This window comes from Marmota flaviventris, chromosome 14 (genome assembly GCF_047511675.1).
Source record: "Marmota flaviventris isolate mMarFla1 chromosome 14, mMarFla1.hap1, whole genome shotgun sequence".
Lineage (NCBI taxonomy): Eukaryota > Metazoa > Chordata > Mammalia > Rodentia > Sciuridae > Marmota > Marmota flaviventris.
Genome location: NC_092511.1, coordinates 28,654,208 through 28,675,204, shown reverse-complemented (window position 1 = coordinate 28,675,204; position 20,997 = coordinate 28,654,208). Strand labels below are relative to the sequence as shown.

Below are 20,997 nucleotides of genomic sequence, written 5' to 3'. Positions count from 1 at the left end.
CTGGAGGCTCAAACCTTTCTCTTTTTTTAATATTTATTTTTTAGTTGTAGTTGGACACAATACCTTTATTCTATTTAATTATTTTTATGTGGTGCTGAGGATCGAACCCAGGGCCTTGCACATACTAGGCGAGCACTCTACCACTGAGCCATAACCCCAGCCCTCAAACAATTTCTTCATAGTAACAAAACCCAGACTAATGCACTCCCATTGTTTGGCTTCATATTTTGGCTTTCAAAGCCTCCATGATTTGGTTCTAACTTATGGTGATACTCCTCTCTCTTTTTCCTCTCTCTCCCCTCTTCTTCTTTTCCAGGATATCCTATATTCTAGTCAAAATGCCAAATGAACCGCTCACTCTTTCCTGTGGTCTATAACACAACGTCTTGGTACTTTGTTTTTGTTTTGTTTCGTGGTACTGGGGATGGCACCTATGGGGGCTTTTTGCCACTGAGGCTGGCTTTGAACTTGCAATCCTCCTGCTTCAGCCTCCCGAGTGGCTGAGATTACAGACATGCATCATTACACCCAGCAAGTCTTGTTATTCCTTGTGGTCATGTTTTTCAGTCACCACAAGCACTGGCTTGTAGGGGAAAGTGACGTGTTCCCTAAAGGAAACATAGGGATCCGTTCCTGTGTACCTCTGGTCATAGCAGTATCATCAACAGATCAACCCATTACCTATTTTACATGTGTTTGTCTTTGAAGATACCGAAAGTTAATATTTCTTAGAAATTAATGATATCTAATTTTTTTTTAATAATACAACATTAACTGAGAAGGGTTTAATAGTTTTCCTGACCTTGGATAATGTGACTCTAAACGTCTTTGGCTTTCAGCCTCATAACAGTGCTGTCCATTAGGCTTTGGTGATTCGCTTTTTAGTCAGTTGTCACCTCATGAATTCCTGAGTTTGGTCTCTTTTCCATCTTTTCCACAGCTTCGCCACACACGGTAGATGTTACTTAAGCACTTTCTGAAGCATACTCATATACCAATCAGCAAATCTCCTCTCCTATTGCTGAATGTACCAGATTACCGATTAACACTGAGCTCACAACCAATGGCGCTACACCTCATGCCTGAGAGAAGCTCATCTAACTTTTGTGATTCTCTCTGGAAGCCACAGCACAACCTTCTTGCGCCCACAACGCTAGATGCCATTTCAACACTACATCTGACGGGCATAAGCCACTGTGTCCGGCTTGAGGGGCATTTTAAATAGTAAAGACATGAAAGCAAAACCCCAAAATGCAAAAAAAAAAAAAATATGGCACAATATGAAGTGGAGTGAGGAAAGGAAGGAAGGCTGTGACCTTGTTTGACCACGGCTGGAAATAGGTGAGGCAGGTGACTCAAAATTTTCCCACCTTTGCATACGTGTAGAAAAGACTGTGACAGTGCCTCAACTTACAAATTTGGTTCAAGTTGAATTTCAGTGAGTGTATCCATTGGCAAATAAGTGGATGCCCAAGTCCTGGAGAGAGACTGTAACCTACTTGAGAACAGGTGCTCCTCCTGGCTTCTGATCCCTAGTGTTTAACACGCAAGGCATAATAGGTTAGTGTGGAACACATAAGTGAAAGGGAGCTCCAATGTCCTCTCTCTGTCTCTGGGGGCTGGGGGACGGGGTGGTGGGTAACCAGGGATTGAACAAAGGTGTGCTTTACCACTGACCCACAGCCCCAAGATCCATTTTTATATTTTATTTAGAGACAGGGTCTTGCTGAGTTGCTTAGAGCCTTGCTATTGCTGAGGCTGGCTTTGAACTTGCAATCCTCCTGCCTCAGCCTCCTGAGCTGCTGGGATTAAAGGTGTGCTCTACCTCGGTGGGCTCAAATGTCCTCTTTTAGCTCATCTGAAGTGCAACTGAACACTCTGCCTCCAAGCTCCATACTGATCACTCTTTCCTTTGATTACATCATGGATGTAGACAAACCCATCCTTAGAGGTATATAGTTGAGCTATTCATAACCTAATAAATAGGTGCTTTAATTTCATTTAATGCCATTCCCTCTAAAAATGCTCCCCCCTGCAAGACCATAAAGTCCTAAAGAACAGAATCTCTATCACATTTACTCATTTATTTTAGTGGATTGAAAAGTTGGATCATGAGCTGGGATTGTGGATTGTTTGATCCTCAGCACCACATAAAAATAAATAAGTGAAATAAAGGCATTGTGTCCAACTAAAACTAAAAAATAAATATTAAAAAAAAAAGAAAAGTTGGATCAGGGGACCTCTGAAATCCTTTCCAATTACCAAATTGATGATCATTGCTATTATTAGGGGCAAAACTATGGAGCTTATTCACCAAGAGTCTTACGGGCAGAGGTAATCAAACCAGTTAGATAAATATTATATCAATATTCCCTGCAAACAGCATAGTGCTCAGTACACGGCAAACATTTAATAAATCTTTGTAAAAGTGCACTCTAATTAAATCACAGGAATGAATGATGAATTGTTCATTTGTATACTGTGGCAGCTCTCAGGACCACAGCACATGAATACATGGGTTTATGTGTCCTTCAGAATGTGTATGTGGTGGTCTGTCCTCTTAGCATAGTGTCTTTTCAGATGGAGACAGCTATAGGTTGGGAATGGTTTCTCTCCTAGAAGGTCATGTGCTGAAGGCTTGGTCTCCAGTGTGGCGTTGCTGAGGTGGTAGAATCTTTAAGAGATGGGGCCTGATAGAAAGTAATAGGTCGTGGGGGTACCACCCTCCTAAGGTATTAGCACCAGTCTGTGGGACTGGACTGGTTTCCTGCGGGAATGGGTTGTTATAAGGAATCCATTCTGGTTTCTCCACTGAATTCTTCTATATGATTTTCCATGCATTTCTGCCATTCTTACCTGAGCCTTTGCCATTTTGATACCATGAAATCCTCATCTGAGCTGAGCAGAAGCTGCTGCCATGCTCTTTAACCTCCACTTCAAGCTAAATAAAGCTCTTTTCTCTCTAGAGTACCCAGCCTTATGCATTTTGTCATAGCAACCAAAGATAGAATAAGACAGAAACTACTTTAAAAGTTCAAAGAGGAATACCACAATTTTATGTAAGCAATCTTTGAATTTTATTACAAGTTCTCATGAAAGGAAAACACATTTCCCTCTCGACAATATTAAAGATTTCCTCTAAAAACATGTGAAGAAAATAAACAGGTTTATAGCTCAAAGAGAAAATGGAAAATTGTCCTATGTTTGGAAGAAGAACTGGGGTTAATGAAGAGAAGTTAAAGGGAGCCAGAAGTTGGCCATGGACAGAAAGGGACAATTTGTGCAATAAAAAATGGCAACCTGGTGCAAAGTGCAGTGGCACATGCCTGTAATCCCAGCAGCTCAGGAGGCTGAGGCAGGAGGATTGTGAGTTCAAAACCAGCCTCAGTAACAGTGAGGTGCTATGCAACTCAGTGAGACCCTGTCTCTAAATAAATACAAAATAGGGCTGGGGATATGGCTCAATGGTTGAGTGCCCCTGGAGTGCAATCTCTTGTACCCCCCTCCCCAGAAAAAGAAGAAATGGCTACCTGGCAAGGGCTTAAGAAGAACAAACGTCAGAGGTGGGCCCAGGTATTTCCTTAGGAGGTCTTAGGGACGGGGGCAGAGAAGTGGATGAGATCATCAGTGTTTCCAAACCTTCCTGATGACAGCACTCACCAGGGGCACTTGGAAAACTATAGAGGGTTCCAGGCCTTTCTTGGAAGAATTTCAGTGGGGCCTGGGAATTTTTGAATGAATCCTGGTGATTCTTATATCAGGGAAGTTCAGAAATTCTGGATTCTAAAGAACTTCTGAGGCCCTGTCAGTCCTAATGCTGTCATTTTGTCAAAGTCCCAGGGTCTACTGATTTGCCCTGTAACACTTTCAGTCATATGCAGTGACCTTGCAAAAGAAATTTATAGCAATACAGAAATATTAAGTAATCCTATTTCCTCCAGCAAGAATCTTTCAAAACTGTTTCCTCCAATAAAGGCTTACCTTAACGTTACACATCAAATAATATTTAGCCATTTAATTAAAAAAATATTTTCTAGTTGTAGGTGGACACAATATCTTTATTTATTTATTTTTATGTGGTGGTGAGGATTGAACCCAGTGCCTCACACATGCTAGGCAAGCGCTCTACCACTGAGCCACAAGCCCAGCCCTTAATTTTTATTACTAGCTAAACTGTGGTGATTTGTTGACTTTGTCAATGGGGTAAGCATGCCTGTGAGATCAGGAAGATGTTCCAGGGGACATTCCAGTGGCTAAGAGTGGGTGTAGACTTGTCCCTTGAGGGCATTACCTGGCTCTGATTGAAAATGATTCTGCCCCCATCACACAGCTGTGAGCTTTCTGGAGCAGCTGTGACCAGCCTAGGTACAGGGGCCTGGGCCAGCCTGCTCTGGGACTTTGAAAACTAGTACTCATGAATGGACACTGACATTCTGCACATTTCCTAGCATGAAGGAGGGGGAGCCGGGTCTTACAATTATGTTTAATTTTTAGATGAGGGGTTTTGCAAAATAGTGGTAATATTTCCACCCATTATACCAAAAAGAACCGAAAATTAACCCACATTAACCTCTTCCTGCTGGAGGAGATGTGAACATGTAATCTGTTGTTCTCAGAGTCCCTCCTGAACCAATTGGCTCGCCAGCTGCTAATCTGCAACCGCATAACAGGGCTTCCCCAGGCAAGTGCTGGAATGTGTTAGCAACAGAGCTTCCCAAGATCAGATGAGCATCAGATCACCTGGGGATCTTGTTAAAATGTAGATTTTGCTGCTGTAGGGCCACAGTGAGGTCTGAGGTTGTGTATTTCTAACAACCTCCCAGATGATACTGTGAGTCACACTTTGAGTAGCAATGTCTTAGTGGATGCTTTAAGAATTAGAAAATCAGCAGTGGGACTGCCAGTAATATGAGGAAGGGAGGAGGATACAATATGAAGTCTAGAGAAGGCAAGAGAAAGACAGGGAGGAAGGGGATGGAGCTCCTGCAACCGTTAGGTCAACTGGGGGCAGGGGAGAGGAATCAGGATCATGGGATTCATCAGAAGACAGCCCAGGTCTGTGGGAGTATTCGTGCCTTCACTCCATGGTTACACAATAGAATCATTTGGGGACTCCTAAGTTCCACATGCAGAAATTCCGGTGTTATTGATCTGAAGTTTGATTTGGGCATTGGGATTTTTAAGAGCACCTCAGGTGGTTCTAATGGGCATCCGGATAGCCATCTATTCCTCAAGGGGAAGAATGATCTCAGGGGGATGCTGGATAAGCCCAGAAAATGTGTAATGGGAATTCAAGGGGAATTGCTGGTGGAAGTCAAGTGCAGTCATTTTGATGTACCTCCAGAGAACTGTATGGGAAGGAATTGAAATGCCCAAGATTTTTGTTGTATTTGCAGATCAGTGGGCTCTGAGACTCTGCTTTCCTGAGGAGTATACTTTCTCAGGCTTGCCTGCCTATCTAGAAAAGAGGAAAGAAATGGCCAGGCAGGGTCTTTGCAAGGGTCAAAAGGCCCTGGAGAGTCAACCCAAGTAGATAGCAGGTAGCTTTGGGGGGATCCTGTTCTGCAAAAGGCAGTGTTGGCTGAGAGGGCAAAAGAGCAGTAGGGCAGAGTTAAATAAGAAAGTTAAGTACCAACTTCTGGGCCTCATTCCCTTGCTTGATTCTGGTTTCATAGGTCTGGCCCAGTCATTAGCATTTTTAAAATGTTCCCTAGGAAGTCAAGATCCAGGCAGTCCCTTCCTGCTCAGAAGCCCACAGGGTGGTGGTGATGATAGTACAACTCGTCTGTCTATCACATCCCAGCTGCATCCTGTACCTCAGCCCCTCCCACTCATTCCTGTGCTGCAGACTCAAGGAATTTGCCAGCTGTATTAGTTTCTTATTGCTGCTGTAACAAATGACCATAAACTTAGGAGATTAAATAACATGCATTTGTGAGTTCTGAAGTTCAGTGGGGATGTCCATTGGCTAAATTCAAGGTGTTGGCAGGGCTCTGTTGCTTTCTGAAGGCTTGTGGGAGAATTTGTTTCCTTTTGCCATCTTCTTAAGGTTGCTTGATCCCTTGCCCACAGCCCCTTCCTCCATCTTCAAAGCCATCAGTGTCGCATCTCCCCCTGATTGATAATAGCTGGGGAAGTTCTCCACTTTCAAGGATAGGTGATTAGATTGGATAATCACTCCATCTCCGAATCTCTACCTTTAATCACATTGGCAAAGACCCTTCTTTCACAGGTTCCAAGGATTTGGACATGGACACTCAGTATTGTTATTCTGTCAGACACTCCAGGGTTGAACTCTTACTTCTTTCTTCCACTCTGACTGTCCTGCCCTGGGCAGCTCAGCTGGCCTGGGCATGCTTGCTTTTTCCAGCAGGAGGGGATGCTCAGCTCAGTGCACGGCTGTAAGTTTTCATTATGAGGCTGGGGTTGCTGAGAAGTTAGAAGACATGTGCAGCCCAAGTCAGAGACACTCACTAAAACAGATGGCAACTGTTCTAGACCCATGAGCAAAGAATTCAACTTCATTTTTAAATGAAGAAAAACCAACATTTTGCTTTTTTCCAAAGCTGTTTTCCGATTTTGACATCCGAGGTTTGGTAATGAAATTCAAAAGAACATGTACAATTCTCTTCCATTTATATTGAAATTGGAGCCTAAAGTGAAAGCACATCAAAAGTCTAGAGGACATTTAGCATCTGTGGATCTAGGCTATAGCTAAAGCACAAGCTGTGTGGCTGCATTCGTTCTGGTTGCTAGAGTTCACCTAATAGCTACTTGGTCTAGCTGTTCTTCCATTTAGCCTTTTAGCTTTCCTGTTGGTATTGAAATTGCAAGCCTGTTGGTTGTATAATTTTAACTTTGAATGCACATGCAAGACAGGGATTTGATCCTTGGCTTGCTGTTCAAGCCCAGTGTCTCAGTATGGTGAAAAGCATCAATTATCAGAAACTTTCCTGGCAAATGAGCAACATCTTCCCTCTGAAGTCAATTTTGTTTGACATTTTGGGGATTAACCCAGGATTAACATTTGCACTCTTCCCATGGTGGTGTATTTAGCTGGTGTTCTTGGGAACATCATCTCTAAGTGTATATCATATGCTTCCTGCCTCTCTCACTGGAGGTGTGTGATAATTTTAGTGGAAAGGCTTTGGGTGCTGACAGGTTGATGCAATGGTAAGTTATGAGTCTCTGCAAGTGGGGAATACAGGAGAAGGAGTATTCTAATACCATAGTGGTTAGACCCTCCCTGGGCCTGGACCAGAGGTAGGAAGTCAGCTAGTACAAGGTGAGGTATTGGAGGAGGAGAAAGCAAGAGCCGGGCAGAGGATACTGTTCTGCGGAAGAAGGAATGGAGTGGACAAGCAGAGAGCCCAGTGAGATGTCTGGAGAGGAGGGATGGAATGATCAGGGACTTGTCAGACCTCTGAATGTTCTTCACCATAAATCTCCCTGCACCTTGGTTGCCTAGAGTGGTTTTCTGTTCCTTGCACCCAAGGGATCTTTAAGTAGGGTATCTGAGGAATCGGGATATGTTTGTATTTTGAAAATCAGACCATTTTTATACATCTTGGATTGTATTTCTTATTTATTTATTTATTTTTTTGTTTTGTTTTTAATTTTAATTTTTTATTGTTGGTTGTTCAAAACATTACAAATTTCTTGACATATCATATTCCACACTTTGATTCAAGTGGGTTATGAACTCCCACCTTCACCCCATACACAGATTGCAGAATCACCTCAGTTACACATCCATTGATTTACATATTGCCATACTAGTGTCTGTTGTGCTCCGCTGCCTTTCCCATCCTCCACCCTCCCCCCTCCCCACCTCTCCCCTCCCCTGCCCTCCTCTCTCTCTACCCCCTCCACTGTATAACCCTGAGGGTCTCCTTCCATTTCCATGCAATTTCCCTTCTCTCTCCCTTTCCCTCCTACCTCTCATCCCTGTTAAATGTTAATCTTCTTCTCCTGCTCTTCGTCCCTACTCTGATCTTAGTTACTCTCCTTATATCAAAGAAGACATTTGGCATTTGTTTTTTAGGGATTGGCTAGCTTCACTTAGCATAATCTGCACTAATGCCATCCATTTCCCTGCAAATTCTATGATTTTGTCATTTTTTAATGCAGAGTAATACTCCATTGTGTATAAATGCCACATTTTTTTTTATCCATTCGTCTATTGAAGGGCATCTAGGTTGGTTCCACAGTCTTGCTATTGTGAATTGTGCTGCTATGAACATCGATGTAGCAGTGTCCCTGTAGCATGCTCTTTTTAGGTCTTTAGGGAATAGACCGAGAAGGGGAATAGCTGGGTCAAATGGTGGCTCCATTCCCAGCTTTCCAAGAAATCTCCATACTGCTTTCCAAATTGGCTGCACCAATCTGCAGTCCCACCAGCAATGTACAAGTGTACCCTTTTCCCCACATCCTCGCCAGCACTTGTTGTTGTTTGACTTCATAATGGCTGCCAATCTTACTGGAGTGAGATGGTATCTTAGGGTGGTTTTGATTTGCATTTCTCTGACAGCTAGAGATGGTGAGCATTTTTTCATGTACTTGTTGATTGACTGTATGTCCTCCTCTGAGAAGTGTCTGTTCAGGTCCTTGGCCCATTTGTTGATTGGGTTGTTTGTTCTCTTATTGTCTAATTTTTTGAGTTCTTTGTATACTCTGGATATTAGGGCTCTATCTGAAGTGTGAGGAGTAAAGATTTGTTCCCAGGGTGTAGGCTCCCTATTTACCTCTCTTATTGTTTCTTTTGCTGAGAAGAAACTTTTTAGTTTGAGTAAGTCCCATTTGTTGATTCTAGTTATTAACTTTTGTGCTATGGGTGTCCTATTGAGGAATTTGGAGCCCGACCCCACAGTATGTAGATCGTAGCCAACTTTTTCTTCTATCAGACGGCGTGTCTCTGATTTGATATCAAGCTCCTTGATCCATTTTGAATTAACTTTTGTGCATGGCGAGAGAAAGGGATTCAGTTTCATTTTGTTGCATATGGATTTCCAGTTTTCCCAGCACCATTTGTTGAAGATGCTATCCTTCCTCCATTGCATGCTTTTAGACCCTTTATCAAATATAAGATAGTTGTAGTTTTGTGGATTGGTTTCTGTGTCCTCTATTCTGTACCATTGGTCCACCCGCCTGTTTTGGTACCAGTACCATGCTGTTTTTGTTACTATTGCTCTGTAGTATAGTTTGAAGTCTGGTATCGCTATACCGCCTGATTCACACTTCCTGCTTAGCATTGTTTTTGCTATTCTGGGTCTTTTATTTTTCCATATGAATTTCATGATTGCTTTCTCTATTTCTACAAGAAATGCTGTTGGGATTTTGATTGGCATTGCATTAAACCTATAGAGAACTTTTGGTAATATCGCCATTTTGATGATGTTAGTTCTGCCTATCCATGAACAGGGTATATTTTTCCATCTTCTAAGATCTTCTTCTATTTCTCTCTTTAGGGTTCTGTAGTTTTCATTGTATAAGTCTTTCACCTCTTTTGTTAGGTTGATTCCCAAGTATTTTATTTTTTTGAAGATATTGTGAATGGAGTGGTTGTCCTCATTTCCATTTCAGAGGATTTGTCGCTGATATACAGGAATGCCTTTGATTTATGCGTGTTGATTTTATATCCTGCCACTTTGCTGAATTCATTTATTAGCTCTAATAGTTTCTTTGTAGAGCCTTTTGGGTCTGCTAGGTATGGAATCATATCATCTGCAAATAGTGATAATTTAAGTTCTTCTTTTCCTATTTTTATGCCTTTAATTTCTTTCGTCTGTCTAATTGCTCTGGCCAGTGTTTTGAGAACTATGTTGAACAGAAGTGGAGAGAGAGGGCATCCCTGTCTTGTTCCAGATTTTAGAGGGAATGTCTTCAGTTTTTCTCCATTCAGAATGATGCTAGCCTGAGGCTTAGCATAGATTGCTTTTACAATATTGAGGTATGTTCCTGTTATCCCTAGTTTTTCTAGAGTTTTGAACATAAAGGGATGCTGTACTTTGTCGAATGCTTTTTCCGCATCTATCAAGATGATCATATGGTTCTTATTTTTAAGTCTATTGATGTGGTGAATAACATTTATTGATTTCCATATATTGAACCAGCCTTGCATCCCAGGGATGAATCCTACTTGATCATGGTGCACAATTTTTTTGATATGTTTTTGTATCCGATTCGCCAGAATTTTATTGAGGATTTTTGCATCTAGGTTCATTAGAGATATTGGTCTGTAGTTTTCTTTCTTTGAAGTGTCTTTGTCTGGTTTAGGTATCAGGGTGATGTTGGCCTCATAGAATGAATTTGGAAGTTCTCCCTCTTTTTCTATTTCCTGAAGTAGCTTGAAAAGTATTGGTATTAGTTCTTCTTTAAAGGTTTTGTAAAACTCTGCTGTATACCCATCCGGTCCTGGGCTTTTCTTAGTTGGTAGTCTTTTGATGGTTTCTTCTATTTCCTCAATTGATATTGGTCTGTTTAGGTTGTCTATATCCTCCTGACTCAATCTGGGCAGATCATATGACTTAAGAAATTTATCAATGCCTTCACTATCTTCTAATTTATTGGAGTATAAGGATTCAAAATAGTTTTTGATTATCTTCTGTATTTCTGAAGTGTCTGTTGTGATATTGCCTTTTTCATCCCGTATGCTAGTAATTTGAGTTCTCTCTCTTCTTCTCTTTGCTAGCATGGCTAAGGGTCTGTTGATTTTGTTTATTTTTTCAAAGAACCAACTGTTAGTTTTGTCAATTTTTTCAATTGTTTCTTTTGTTTCGATTTCATTAATTTCAGCTCTGATTTTAATTATTTCTTGCCTTCTACTTCTTTTGCTGTTGTTTTGCTCTTCTTTTTAAAGGATTTTGAGATGAAGTATGAGATCATTTATTTGTTGGTTTTTTCTTTTTTTAAGGAATGAACTCCAAGCAATGAATTTTCCTCTTAGGACTGCTTTCAATGTGTCCCATAGATTCTGATATGTTGTGTCTGTGTTTTCATTTATCTCTAAGAATTTTTTAATTTCCTCCTTGATGTCTTCTATAACCCATTGATCATTCAGTAACCTATTGTTCATTCTCCAAGTGATGTATGCTTTTTCCTTCCTTCTTTTATCGTTGATTTTCAGTTTCATTCCATTATGATAAGATAAGATGCATGGTATTATCTCTACTCCTTTATATTGTCTAAGAGTTGCCCTGTGACATAATATATGATCTATTTTTGAGAAGGATCCATGTGCTGCTGAGAAAAAAGTGTAACTGCTTGATGTTGGGTGGTATACTCTATATATGTCAATTAAGTCTAGGTTATTAATTGTGTTATTGAGTTCTATAGTTTCCTTATTCAACTTTTGTTTGGAAGATCTGTCCAGTGGCGAGAGAGGTGTGTTGAAGTCTCCCATGATTATGGTATGGTGGTCTATTAGACTCTTGAACTTGAGAAGAGTTTGTTTGACGAACATAGCTGCACCATTGTTTGGGGCATAAATATTTATGATTGTTATGTCTTGTTGGTGTATGGTTCCCTTAAGCAGTATGTAGTGTCCCTCTTTATCCCTTTTGATTAACTTTGGCTTGAAATCTATTTTATTTGATATGAGTATGGACACTCCTGCTTGTTTCCGAAGTCCATATGAGTGATATGATTTTTCCCAACCTTTCACCTTCAGCCTATGTATGTCTTTTCCTATCAAATGCGTCTCCTGTAGGCAGCATATTGTTGGGTCTTGTTTTGTGATCCATTCTACTAGCCTGTGTCTCTTAATTGGTGAGTTTAAGCCATTAACATTTAGGGTTATTATTGAGTTATGGGTTGTTCTTCCAGCCATATTTTTTATTTCTGTTACTAAACATGGTTTGTTTTCCTCTTTGATTATTTTCCCCCCCTTTACTGTCCTACCTCCCACTGTTGGTTTTCATCGTTATTTTCCATTTCCTCTTCCTGGAATGTTTTGCCGAGGATGTTTTGAAGAGATGGTTTTCTAGCTGCAAATTCTTTTAACTTTTGTTTATCGTGGAAGGTTTTAATTTCATCTTCCATCCTGAAGCTTAATTTCGCTGGATACACAATTCTTGGTTGGAACCCATTTTCTTTCAGTGTTTGAAATATGTTATTCCAGGATCTTCTAGCTTTCAGAGTCTGTGTTGAAAGATCAGCTGTTATCCTGATTGGCTTACCCCTAAATGTAATCTGCTTCCTTTCTCTTGTAGCTTTTAAAATTCTCTCCTTATTCTGTATGTTGGGCATCTTCATTATAATGTGTCTAGGTGTGGATCTCTTATGATTTTGCACATTTGGTGTCCTGTAGGCTTCTAGGATTTGGGATTCTGTCTCATTCTTCAAGTCTGGGAAGTTTTCTTGTATTATTTCATTGAATAGACTGCTCATTGCTTTGGTTTGGAGCTCTGTACCTTCCTGTATCCCAATGACTCTTAAGTTTGGTCTCTTAATGTTATCCCATATTTCTTGGATGTTCTGCTCATGGTTTCTTAACAGTCTTGCTGAGCTGTCTATGTTCTTTTCCAGTTGAAATACTTTGTCTTCATTGTCTGATGTTCTATCTTCTAAGTGTTCTACTCTGCTGGTAGTATTCTCCATTGAGTTTTTAAGTTGGTTTATTGCTTCCTGCATTTCTAGGATTTCTGTTTGTTTGTTTTTTATAACCTCTATCTCCCTGTATAGTTGATCCTTTGCTTCCTGGATTTGTTTGCATAATTCATTGTCGAAGTGATCTTTCATTGTCTGATTTTGCTGTCTAATGTCTTCCTTGATACTCCAGATCATCTGAAGCATGTATATCCTGAATTCTTTATCTGACATTCCATCTGCTGCAGCTGTTACCTCTTCTAAAGTTGCGTTGACCTGCATTGCTTGTGGTCCTTTCTTTCCTTGTCTTTTCATACTGTTTGCGTATCTTTCCTGTAGGCGCGGGCGGTGGCTCTGCTCTCTCCTTATTCCAATTGGGGTGTCGTGGCTACCACGCCGGCAGGTCACTGGGCCTGTTCTGGGTGCTGGCGGCGGCTCTGTTCTGCCCCTACTCCAATTGGGGTGATGAGTGTACCACGCCGGCAGGCCACCGGGCCTGATCCGCCGGTTGGTTGCAGGTTTGCCTACCCTGCAGGCGCGGGCGGCGGCTATACTCTGCCCCTACTCCAAATGGGGTGACGTGTCTGTCGTACCGGCAGGCCACTGGGCCTGTCCCGCTGGTCGGTCGCAGATCTGCCCACCTTTCGGGCACGGGTGGCGACTCTGCTCTGCCCCTACTCCAATTAGGGTGGTATGTGTACCACGCCGGCAGGCTCCTGGGCCTGATCCGCCGGTCTGTCGCAGGTCTGCCTACCTTGGAGGCGCGGGCGGTGGATCTGCCCTGCCCCTCCTACCACGCCTGCGGACCCCTGGGCCTGATCTGCAGGTTGGTCACAGGTCTGCTCACCCTGTGGGCACGGGTGGCGGTTCCGCTCTGCCCCCACTCCAATTGGGGTCACGTGGCCACCACACCGGCAGGGCCTGATCCGGGCGTGGGAGAAGGATCTGCTCTGCCCCTACTCCAGTTGGGGTGACGTGTGTACCACACTGGCAGGCCACTGGGCCTGACTCGCCAGTCTGTCACAGGTCTGTTTACCTTGCAAGCGCGGGCGGCGGCTCTGACCTGCCCCTCCTACCACGCCCATGTACCACTGGGTCGCGGGTCTGCCCACCTTGCGGGTGCAGGTGGCGGCTCCGCTCAGCCCCCTCTCCAATTGGGGTCATGCGGTCACCACGCTGGTGAGCCGCTGGGCCTGCTCCGGGCGCTGGCGGTGGCCCGGCTCCTCCCCTCTGGCTCGCCGACAAATTGAGGAGACTCGGGTGTCTGTGCCTCACCCCCCCTACCAGGAGACCAACTGTTTCTGTCGCCGCTGGTATTGATGAAGTTCTCTCCTCCGCCGCTTTCTGATGACATCAGATCTCTGCCATGTTGGTATCCTATGCGAATGGCAGCATTTCGTTCCCCTTGTCGGGCAACCAAAGCAACGGGTGAGTCCTGACCGGCCCTCAGCAGGACCCGGACCGAGAAGCAGTTTCCGTGGGCTCCTAGCCCTGGGCCAGGGCAGTTCCGGGAGCCGGAACTCGGCCGCTCCGTGCTCGGTGTAAGCTCTGATAAGAGTAGGCTCCAAGAAGCAGTCCCCGCGGGCTCAGTTCCGGGAGCCGGAATTCAGCCGCTTAGTGCTTGGTGTATGCTCTGATAGGAGCAGGGTCCAAGAAGCAGCCTCCGCAGGCTCCCCAGCCCTGGGCCAGGGCGGTTCCGGGAGCCGGAACTCGGCTGCCCCGCGCTCGGTGTTCACTCCGATAAGATCAGGTTCTAAGAAGCACCCAGGCACTGAACCCTAGCAATCTGTCTGCAAGCCGCAGGCGAATGGCAGCCTGAAATTACCTGTTCTATGGCTGAATGAGCTGCGGTCAGTCGAAAACAGGGATGGTGACGTCAGCTTTCCAACATGGTGGCTGCTGGCTTCCTCTGTGGTCTGACCGGTGTGGAGAACCGAGATGGACTGCTTCCTTCCCCCGTCTCGAACCCAGAATTCAGCCCTGAGTACGGTGCTTGCATGGCTGGCAGAAACTGCAGCGCTGTATCCCTGCGTCGCTATCTCCTCGTTTCCCAGCGCGCGCTGCAGACTCTAGCCGCGGGGCGATTTGCTGAATAAGCAGTGTTACCCTCCGTGCGACAAACCTCTCGCGTTTGAGTCCCCGTAGCCAATCCTCGTGCGATGGAAATCCTTCCTCCAGGTTCCGGAGCACCCCACTATTGCTGGAAATTCCTAACAAGATAGCCTTTAGCCATCCTGACTTGTCATACTCCCACACAGTGAAGCAGCACACGGGGGCAATGCACTCCCCTCGCCGCCATCTTCCTCTCCCCCTGTATTTCTTATTTAATTTTTGTTTCCTGTTAATGTTTAGTATGAGCCTTTTAAATTCTAAATTTAAGTCTTTGGAATTCAGAATTTAAGTCTGAATTCTGACTAAGCTCTCCTAAGAAACAGGAAGGGAAGGAGGCCTGTAGGGGAGCTGAGTGGAGCAGCAGTAGTGGTATTGGCTGTGAGAAGCCTGAGAAGAGAGAAATTCCGACTTACCAGGCTCTCCTCAGGCCCCTGTCAACTTCATCATCTTTCAAGTGCTTGTCCTTGATGGGTGGTCACTTCTTTGTAGGGCCTCATGTCCTCATCGTCACATGAAGAGGCAAAACCAGGAGTTCTCTGAGACCTCCAGGCTTTGTGACTTCAAGACATGGGGGTGATTCCAAGTTGGAGTGAAGAGGTTGTGCTGGTTGATTTTGGTTGACCACTTGACTGGATTGAGCACACTTCTGGGTTTGTATGCGAGGGTGTCTCTAGGCATGATTGGCATGTGGGCCAGCAAACTGAGTGGGGAAGACCCACCTTGAACCTAGGCAGCACCATCCCATAGGCTGGTGGTCCAGATATAATGAAAAAGCAGAAGGGAGAAGAGTGAATGTGCCCACTTGACCCATCTTGAGCAGGCTCTCTCTATATATCTATATCTATATCTATATCTATATCTATATCTGTATCTGTATCTATCTATCTATCTATATCTCTATCTATCTATCTATCTATCTATCTATATCTATCTATCTATATATATATTTTTTTTGCTTCTGCTGTTGCCCATGGACATCAGACTCCTGATTCTTTAGCCTTTCAATATGGACTCTTGTCAGCAACTCTTCAAAGACATTTTTGGCCTCAGACAGGGGCTGCATTACTGACATCATCCCACATACCCCTGCTTTCATGTTCTGAGGTTTACAGATTCTTGGACTGAGCAGCTACTGGTTTCCCTGTCTCCCCAGCCCACAGATGGCCCCTGTGAGGACTATTCTGCCTCTGATGGTACTCATCTATTAAATGCCCTCTTTATAACTATGATATTCTATTGGCTCTGTTTGGAGAAACCTCCCCGGAGGACAATAGAATCGTGTGAGAACCCAAAAGACCATGAGAGGAATCAGATTCCCAACCAGCCAAGCTTTTCCTTTTTGAGGAACACAGACCCCAGTTCTGCACCTGCCTCTAACCCTTTCCTGCTCTTCTCCCTTCTTCTACACGTACGAACACATTTCATGAAAAAAGGATTGAAGGGAGCTGCCTAGGTGAGAAAGACGGGCACCTGAAATAAAAAGCGATTTCAGCTGGATAAACACGTCTCCCCTTCAGCCTCATCTTCAGCCTCATGGGCTGCCCTCTGATCTACTTAGTGTCTCACATTGCACAGTTGGATGTGTAACCTCAGCACAACTCCACCGTTTCATCATGGATCATCCTGCTTCATCGGGACCCCAAGACTGGAAGGAAGGAGGAAGCAGCTCACCAGCCCAACATTCATTTGCTGGATGTCTTCTGCATACAAAGCCAGTTGCTGAATTGCAGGAAGCCAGAACTGGCAGAGCTCTAATAAATCATCTCCTGACTGCCGGACTTAGAGGCAGCGGCATTTACATGGAGAGGTTAAGTGACTCGCTTAGGGTCACACAACAGAGCCAAGGCCAGAACCTAGGTCTCCCGTCAGCAGTTCATTGTGCTTTCTTCTCCATACCATTACCAAGGCAAGGTGAAGATGATGGATTAGTTCATGTGAGCGTGAAAGGGAGGAAAAAACACACATTTCCCTTATGTGCTTTAAATTAATAAGGACCCTGGATGGAAAAAAAATGCAGATAGCAAGGAATGTTTAGCAAGTGAAACTGGAAAGCATGAAAGTCAATTCTTTCTTGCAAATGGTAATTGTGTTAGGAAAAGCAGAAGAAAATTTAGGGGGGATGTCTTAGTCTTTGAGTTGCTATATGGAATACTACAGGCTAGGTAATTTATTAAGAAAAGTTCCTACAGTTCTGGAGGCTGAGAAGTTCAAACTTGACAAGCCCATATCTGGCTAGAGCCTTTGTGCTGTATCATCCCATGGTGGAAGGCGGAAGGGTAAGACAGTTCAAGAGAGCAAGGGCAAGAGTAAGGGGGGACCCAACAAATTTGCTTCTGTAACAACCCCACCCTTTTGATAATTAATTGGCTCTGTGGATAATGCATTAATCCATTCCTATTCACCTCTTAAAAGTCACACCTCCTAGTGCTGCTGCATTGGGGATTAAGTTCCCCACACATGAACTGGGGGCACATTCAAATCACAGCAGGGGAGAAGGAAACTTCTGGTTTTCCTTCTCTGCCATGTTTGCTCTTTAATTCACATTCTCATTTGCACACAACATTCTCCTTATGCTATTTTTCTTTTCCTTGACATATTCAGCACCTTATTTTCATACCATACTATAAATTTTGCGATATACAAGCTTTTAAAGCAACAATTTTTTAATGCAAGATAACACATGAAGCTTTGAACCTCCCAAGAAGAATTGACTAGGGACATCTGTCGTTAAAATACTTACATTATCTCCCTATGGAAAAGCCTGATATCTATTTTCTATCTTAAAACGTAATACTGGGATGAAAATAGTTTGGCATTTTGAAAACAAGAAAACAACATCAACAACAAAAATACCCTTCCCCCAAACCCTTCTTTTCTTATTTCAAGTCAAGAGCCTCAAGATAGATCATTTGACATCAAGAGGTAGCATTTGCAGCAATTAGTTATTTTTAGATAATTGACTACATATTAATGCCAGTTAACTAATTTTTCCTGATAGGAACAGAAGATAGAACTAAATGTGCTATTGAAATTTAATTCTAAAAATATAAACCTTGTAGTTTTTCTTTTAAAGCACTTTTGTTTATTTTTCTTGATAGCCTGAAAATAAATATCCTAATGTCTTTGATACACATCTTCATTTAAAATGTTTTCCAGAAACCTCTGAAGGGTCTGGGGTCCCTTTGGGTGCTGTGAGGCATGGAAGCTTTTACTTTTCAGGCCTGAAGAAGCTGTGGCTAGAGCTTTGGGGCAAGAAGCATCAAAGCCTTTGTTATTTTCCATTTCCAAGGGCTAAACTGCAGATCTGGGTGTGGGGGTGGGAGTAGGGGGAAGGTCACCATGTGGTGCCCAAAGGTCCTTTGTGGAAGGCATGATAATTATCTTGCTCTCAATAACTGCTCATCAAATGACTGCCTATTTGAAATGTGAATCTTGGATTGATGCATGTTCTCTCCCTTGATTGTTCATGATCTGTCAATATCTGTATATCTGTTTTAGGGAGAAACCTCTTCATATTTAAATTAAGATTCATTTATTATCCTAAACAACAGAAAAGAAGGTTGAGTTTGGAATGATAATATGACTCCTTAATTTCTAAGTAAAATAATAAAGCAGATTGGGGACAGTCACCTCCATGATCAGCTGAGTGATGGGGCCATAGCTCTCCACTCTTGTCCTTCCCCATTGCCTGGTGAGCTTTTCTGGTATCAGTGCAGAGCCCCAGGGTGATATGGAGAAAAGAGAAAGTGCAACCAGAAGCACCTGCCCTCTAGGTCTTACCTACAGGTGGATAGACTATAGCTCAGAGTGCAGCCCCTCAAACAAATTTCCAATTGTTAAGGTTAAAAGAAGACTTAACCTTCCTCATCTACAGAAGAACAGAGAGGCAAAGGCTAGCCAAAGGCCACATGAGTTTGTTAGAGGCTGAGACTTGTACTGAGCTCTCCTTTTCCAAATAAATATTCTATGAATCATGAGTGCAAATTCTATTTACTCACAAACATTTATTAGCCTCTCCTTCCCTTCAGGAAAGCTAAGATTTCTTAAATAGCATACCAAAGGCTTCTGTTTTTCATTTACACTTGCATTAGGGAAGAGGACAAATCTATGCTCTGACATGTTGGCACTGGTGACTTAAGCATGCAGCATCACTTGGCCTCTGGATTCAGAACATTCACTGCACTTACCCATACTGAACCACACCCATCAGAGGACCAGCAGGGCCAATGTCAAGGGCCTGGGCGATGTCAGCCAGGAATTGCTTCTGGATTTGGAATCGACGTTTGCCAATGCCGGAGCTCCCATCAATTAAAAATGACAAGTCTACTTTGCAGTCTGAGGAATAAAAAAGACTCTATTATTCTGGTTCTCTCCCATTGTATCTACCTGGGGTTTGTGTTCCTTTCTTTCTCTGCTAGCCCATGGGATTTCAAGGAGAAGAGAGTGGAAAAGAGGTAGTGGTGCAGATGTACTCATTTCTCTATCTCCTGACAATTGCCCTGAACACCAGGTCCTGGATACATATGCTCACACTTGTTTCCATAACTGTTTTAGAACTCTCTGGATCAGATAGTGATACCTCTATCTAGCTTGGGAAAACCCTCAGAGTGGATTCCCAGGCTCAGATCATAGAAATGCAGACTCTCAGACATGGGAATTCACCAAAACTGAGTCTGAAAAACTTGTGGCCTTTTACTTTCATCTTAACTTTTTTGAAATATGTGTCAGGTCTTTATAAAAGTGTGAAAGAACCCGAAGCCCAGTGCTAAGCAGACAGTAGGAACTGCAGGATAAGAAGTAGATACTAACCTGCTTCCCCAGATGAAGTAACCAAAGGAATTATCCATATCTACCTATATGATATCAGCACTTGTTTATGATTATGTATTTTTTTCCCTTTAATTGTGAAAAGACGGGGGTAGTTGTCCTGGCTTAGGATTTCTGGACCTCTGCAGATACAGTGGTCCTTCCTTGTCTCTACATGGGGCATGTTTCAGGACCTCAAGAAGATGCCTGAAACCACAGATAGCACTGATACTTATATATACTGCATTTCCCCCTGTATGCACATACCTATGCTATGGTTAAATTTATAAATTAGGCACAGTAAGAAATTTGCAAGAATAAAACAGAAAAGCTATAACAATAGGCTGTGCTAAAATTTACTTTAGGGCAGGGGATATACCTCAGTTGGTAGAGTGCTTGCCTTACATGCATAAGGCCCTGAGTTCAATCCCCAGTACCAAACAAACAAAAACCTCATGGATTGCTTATTTCTGGAATTTTCCATTTAATATTTTGGGCCATGGTTGATTGTGGGTAGCTGAAATCATAGAAAGTGAAATGATGGGAACAGGGGGACACTACATAGATAAAAGTTATGATACAGGTAGAGGCAATGGTGGGGTTGTAAGCTATTTTCAACTTTTCTAATGCTAATAGGAATCAGTGAAAAGCCACACAGGATATCAGAAATTAGTGTGTGTGTTTTTTTAAACTCTCCATTATCATCTCAGTATGATAAAGTTGATTATTCAACACTGACCAGAGGTTCTTATTGGGAGCTGTATATCCCTATGATTTTAAAAAAATGAAGAATGAATTATTAAACAATTGCAGTTTGGGAGACAAAAATATTTCAAAACAGAGTTCCATATAAAGAAAAAAAGAGAGAGAGAGAAAGGAATTTCTGGGCTGGAATATCCAAGAGAACATGGAGACTCATACTGTCCTTGTGGGTGGGGATCAGTCGCCCACGCAAGCCTGCATCTCCCTCAGATGTGCGTGATTGCCCATGTTCTGTACACCATATGCTGCTGTGGGACTGCAGTCTTCCCATCTCTAGGAAGAGAGGCTCCATAAGCAGGTTTGTTGTTATTTGAAATGGAAGCAGTAAGTGAACATGAGTTGAGTTTCAGGTAGGAGAATTGATGTGAATATCTATGGATGGGTGACACTGCAGTCTATGGATGAAAGAGGAAAGTTATATCTGAGAATGTGTTTTATTATCTTGCAGTGACTGCATGACAGCCAAACCTAGAGATGATTTTGAGAAGGAGGAGATGACAGGGACCTCTCTGGGTCTGTCTGCCTCTGTTCCATCTGGAAGCAGGGCACCGGTCTGTGCCCTGGCTCATCTACAGATCTCAAAACTTTCCTCTCTGGTCTGCCTGCACTGGATGTTCAAGGCCTATCAATACTTCTGATCAGCTGGCTTCCCCTGTCCTCTGCTGCCCCTCAAACTGCCTATATCCAAACATGATCTTTGAGATGAAGATTAGAAGAAGTAAATAAAGTCAG

The 20,997-nt window shown here is 43.1% G+C and overlaps 1 protein-coding gene across 1 annotated transcript in view; it reads right to left on the bottom strand.

The window, feature by feature from the left end:
• The window catches only part of Vit (vitrin), a 79,436-nt gene that overhangs the window by 11,120 nt on the left and 47,319 nt on the right, over window positions 1-20,997 (bottom strand). The window contains exon 9 of the mRNA XM_034637147.2: window positions 18,885-19,032. Coding sequence (XP_034493038.2) covers window positions 18,885-19,032 — 148 coding nt within the window. The remainder of the gene's footprint in view (window positions 1-18,884; window positions 19,033-20,997) is intronic.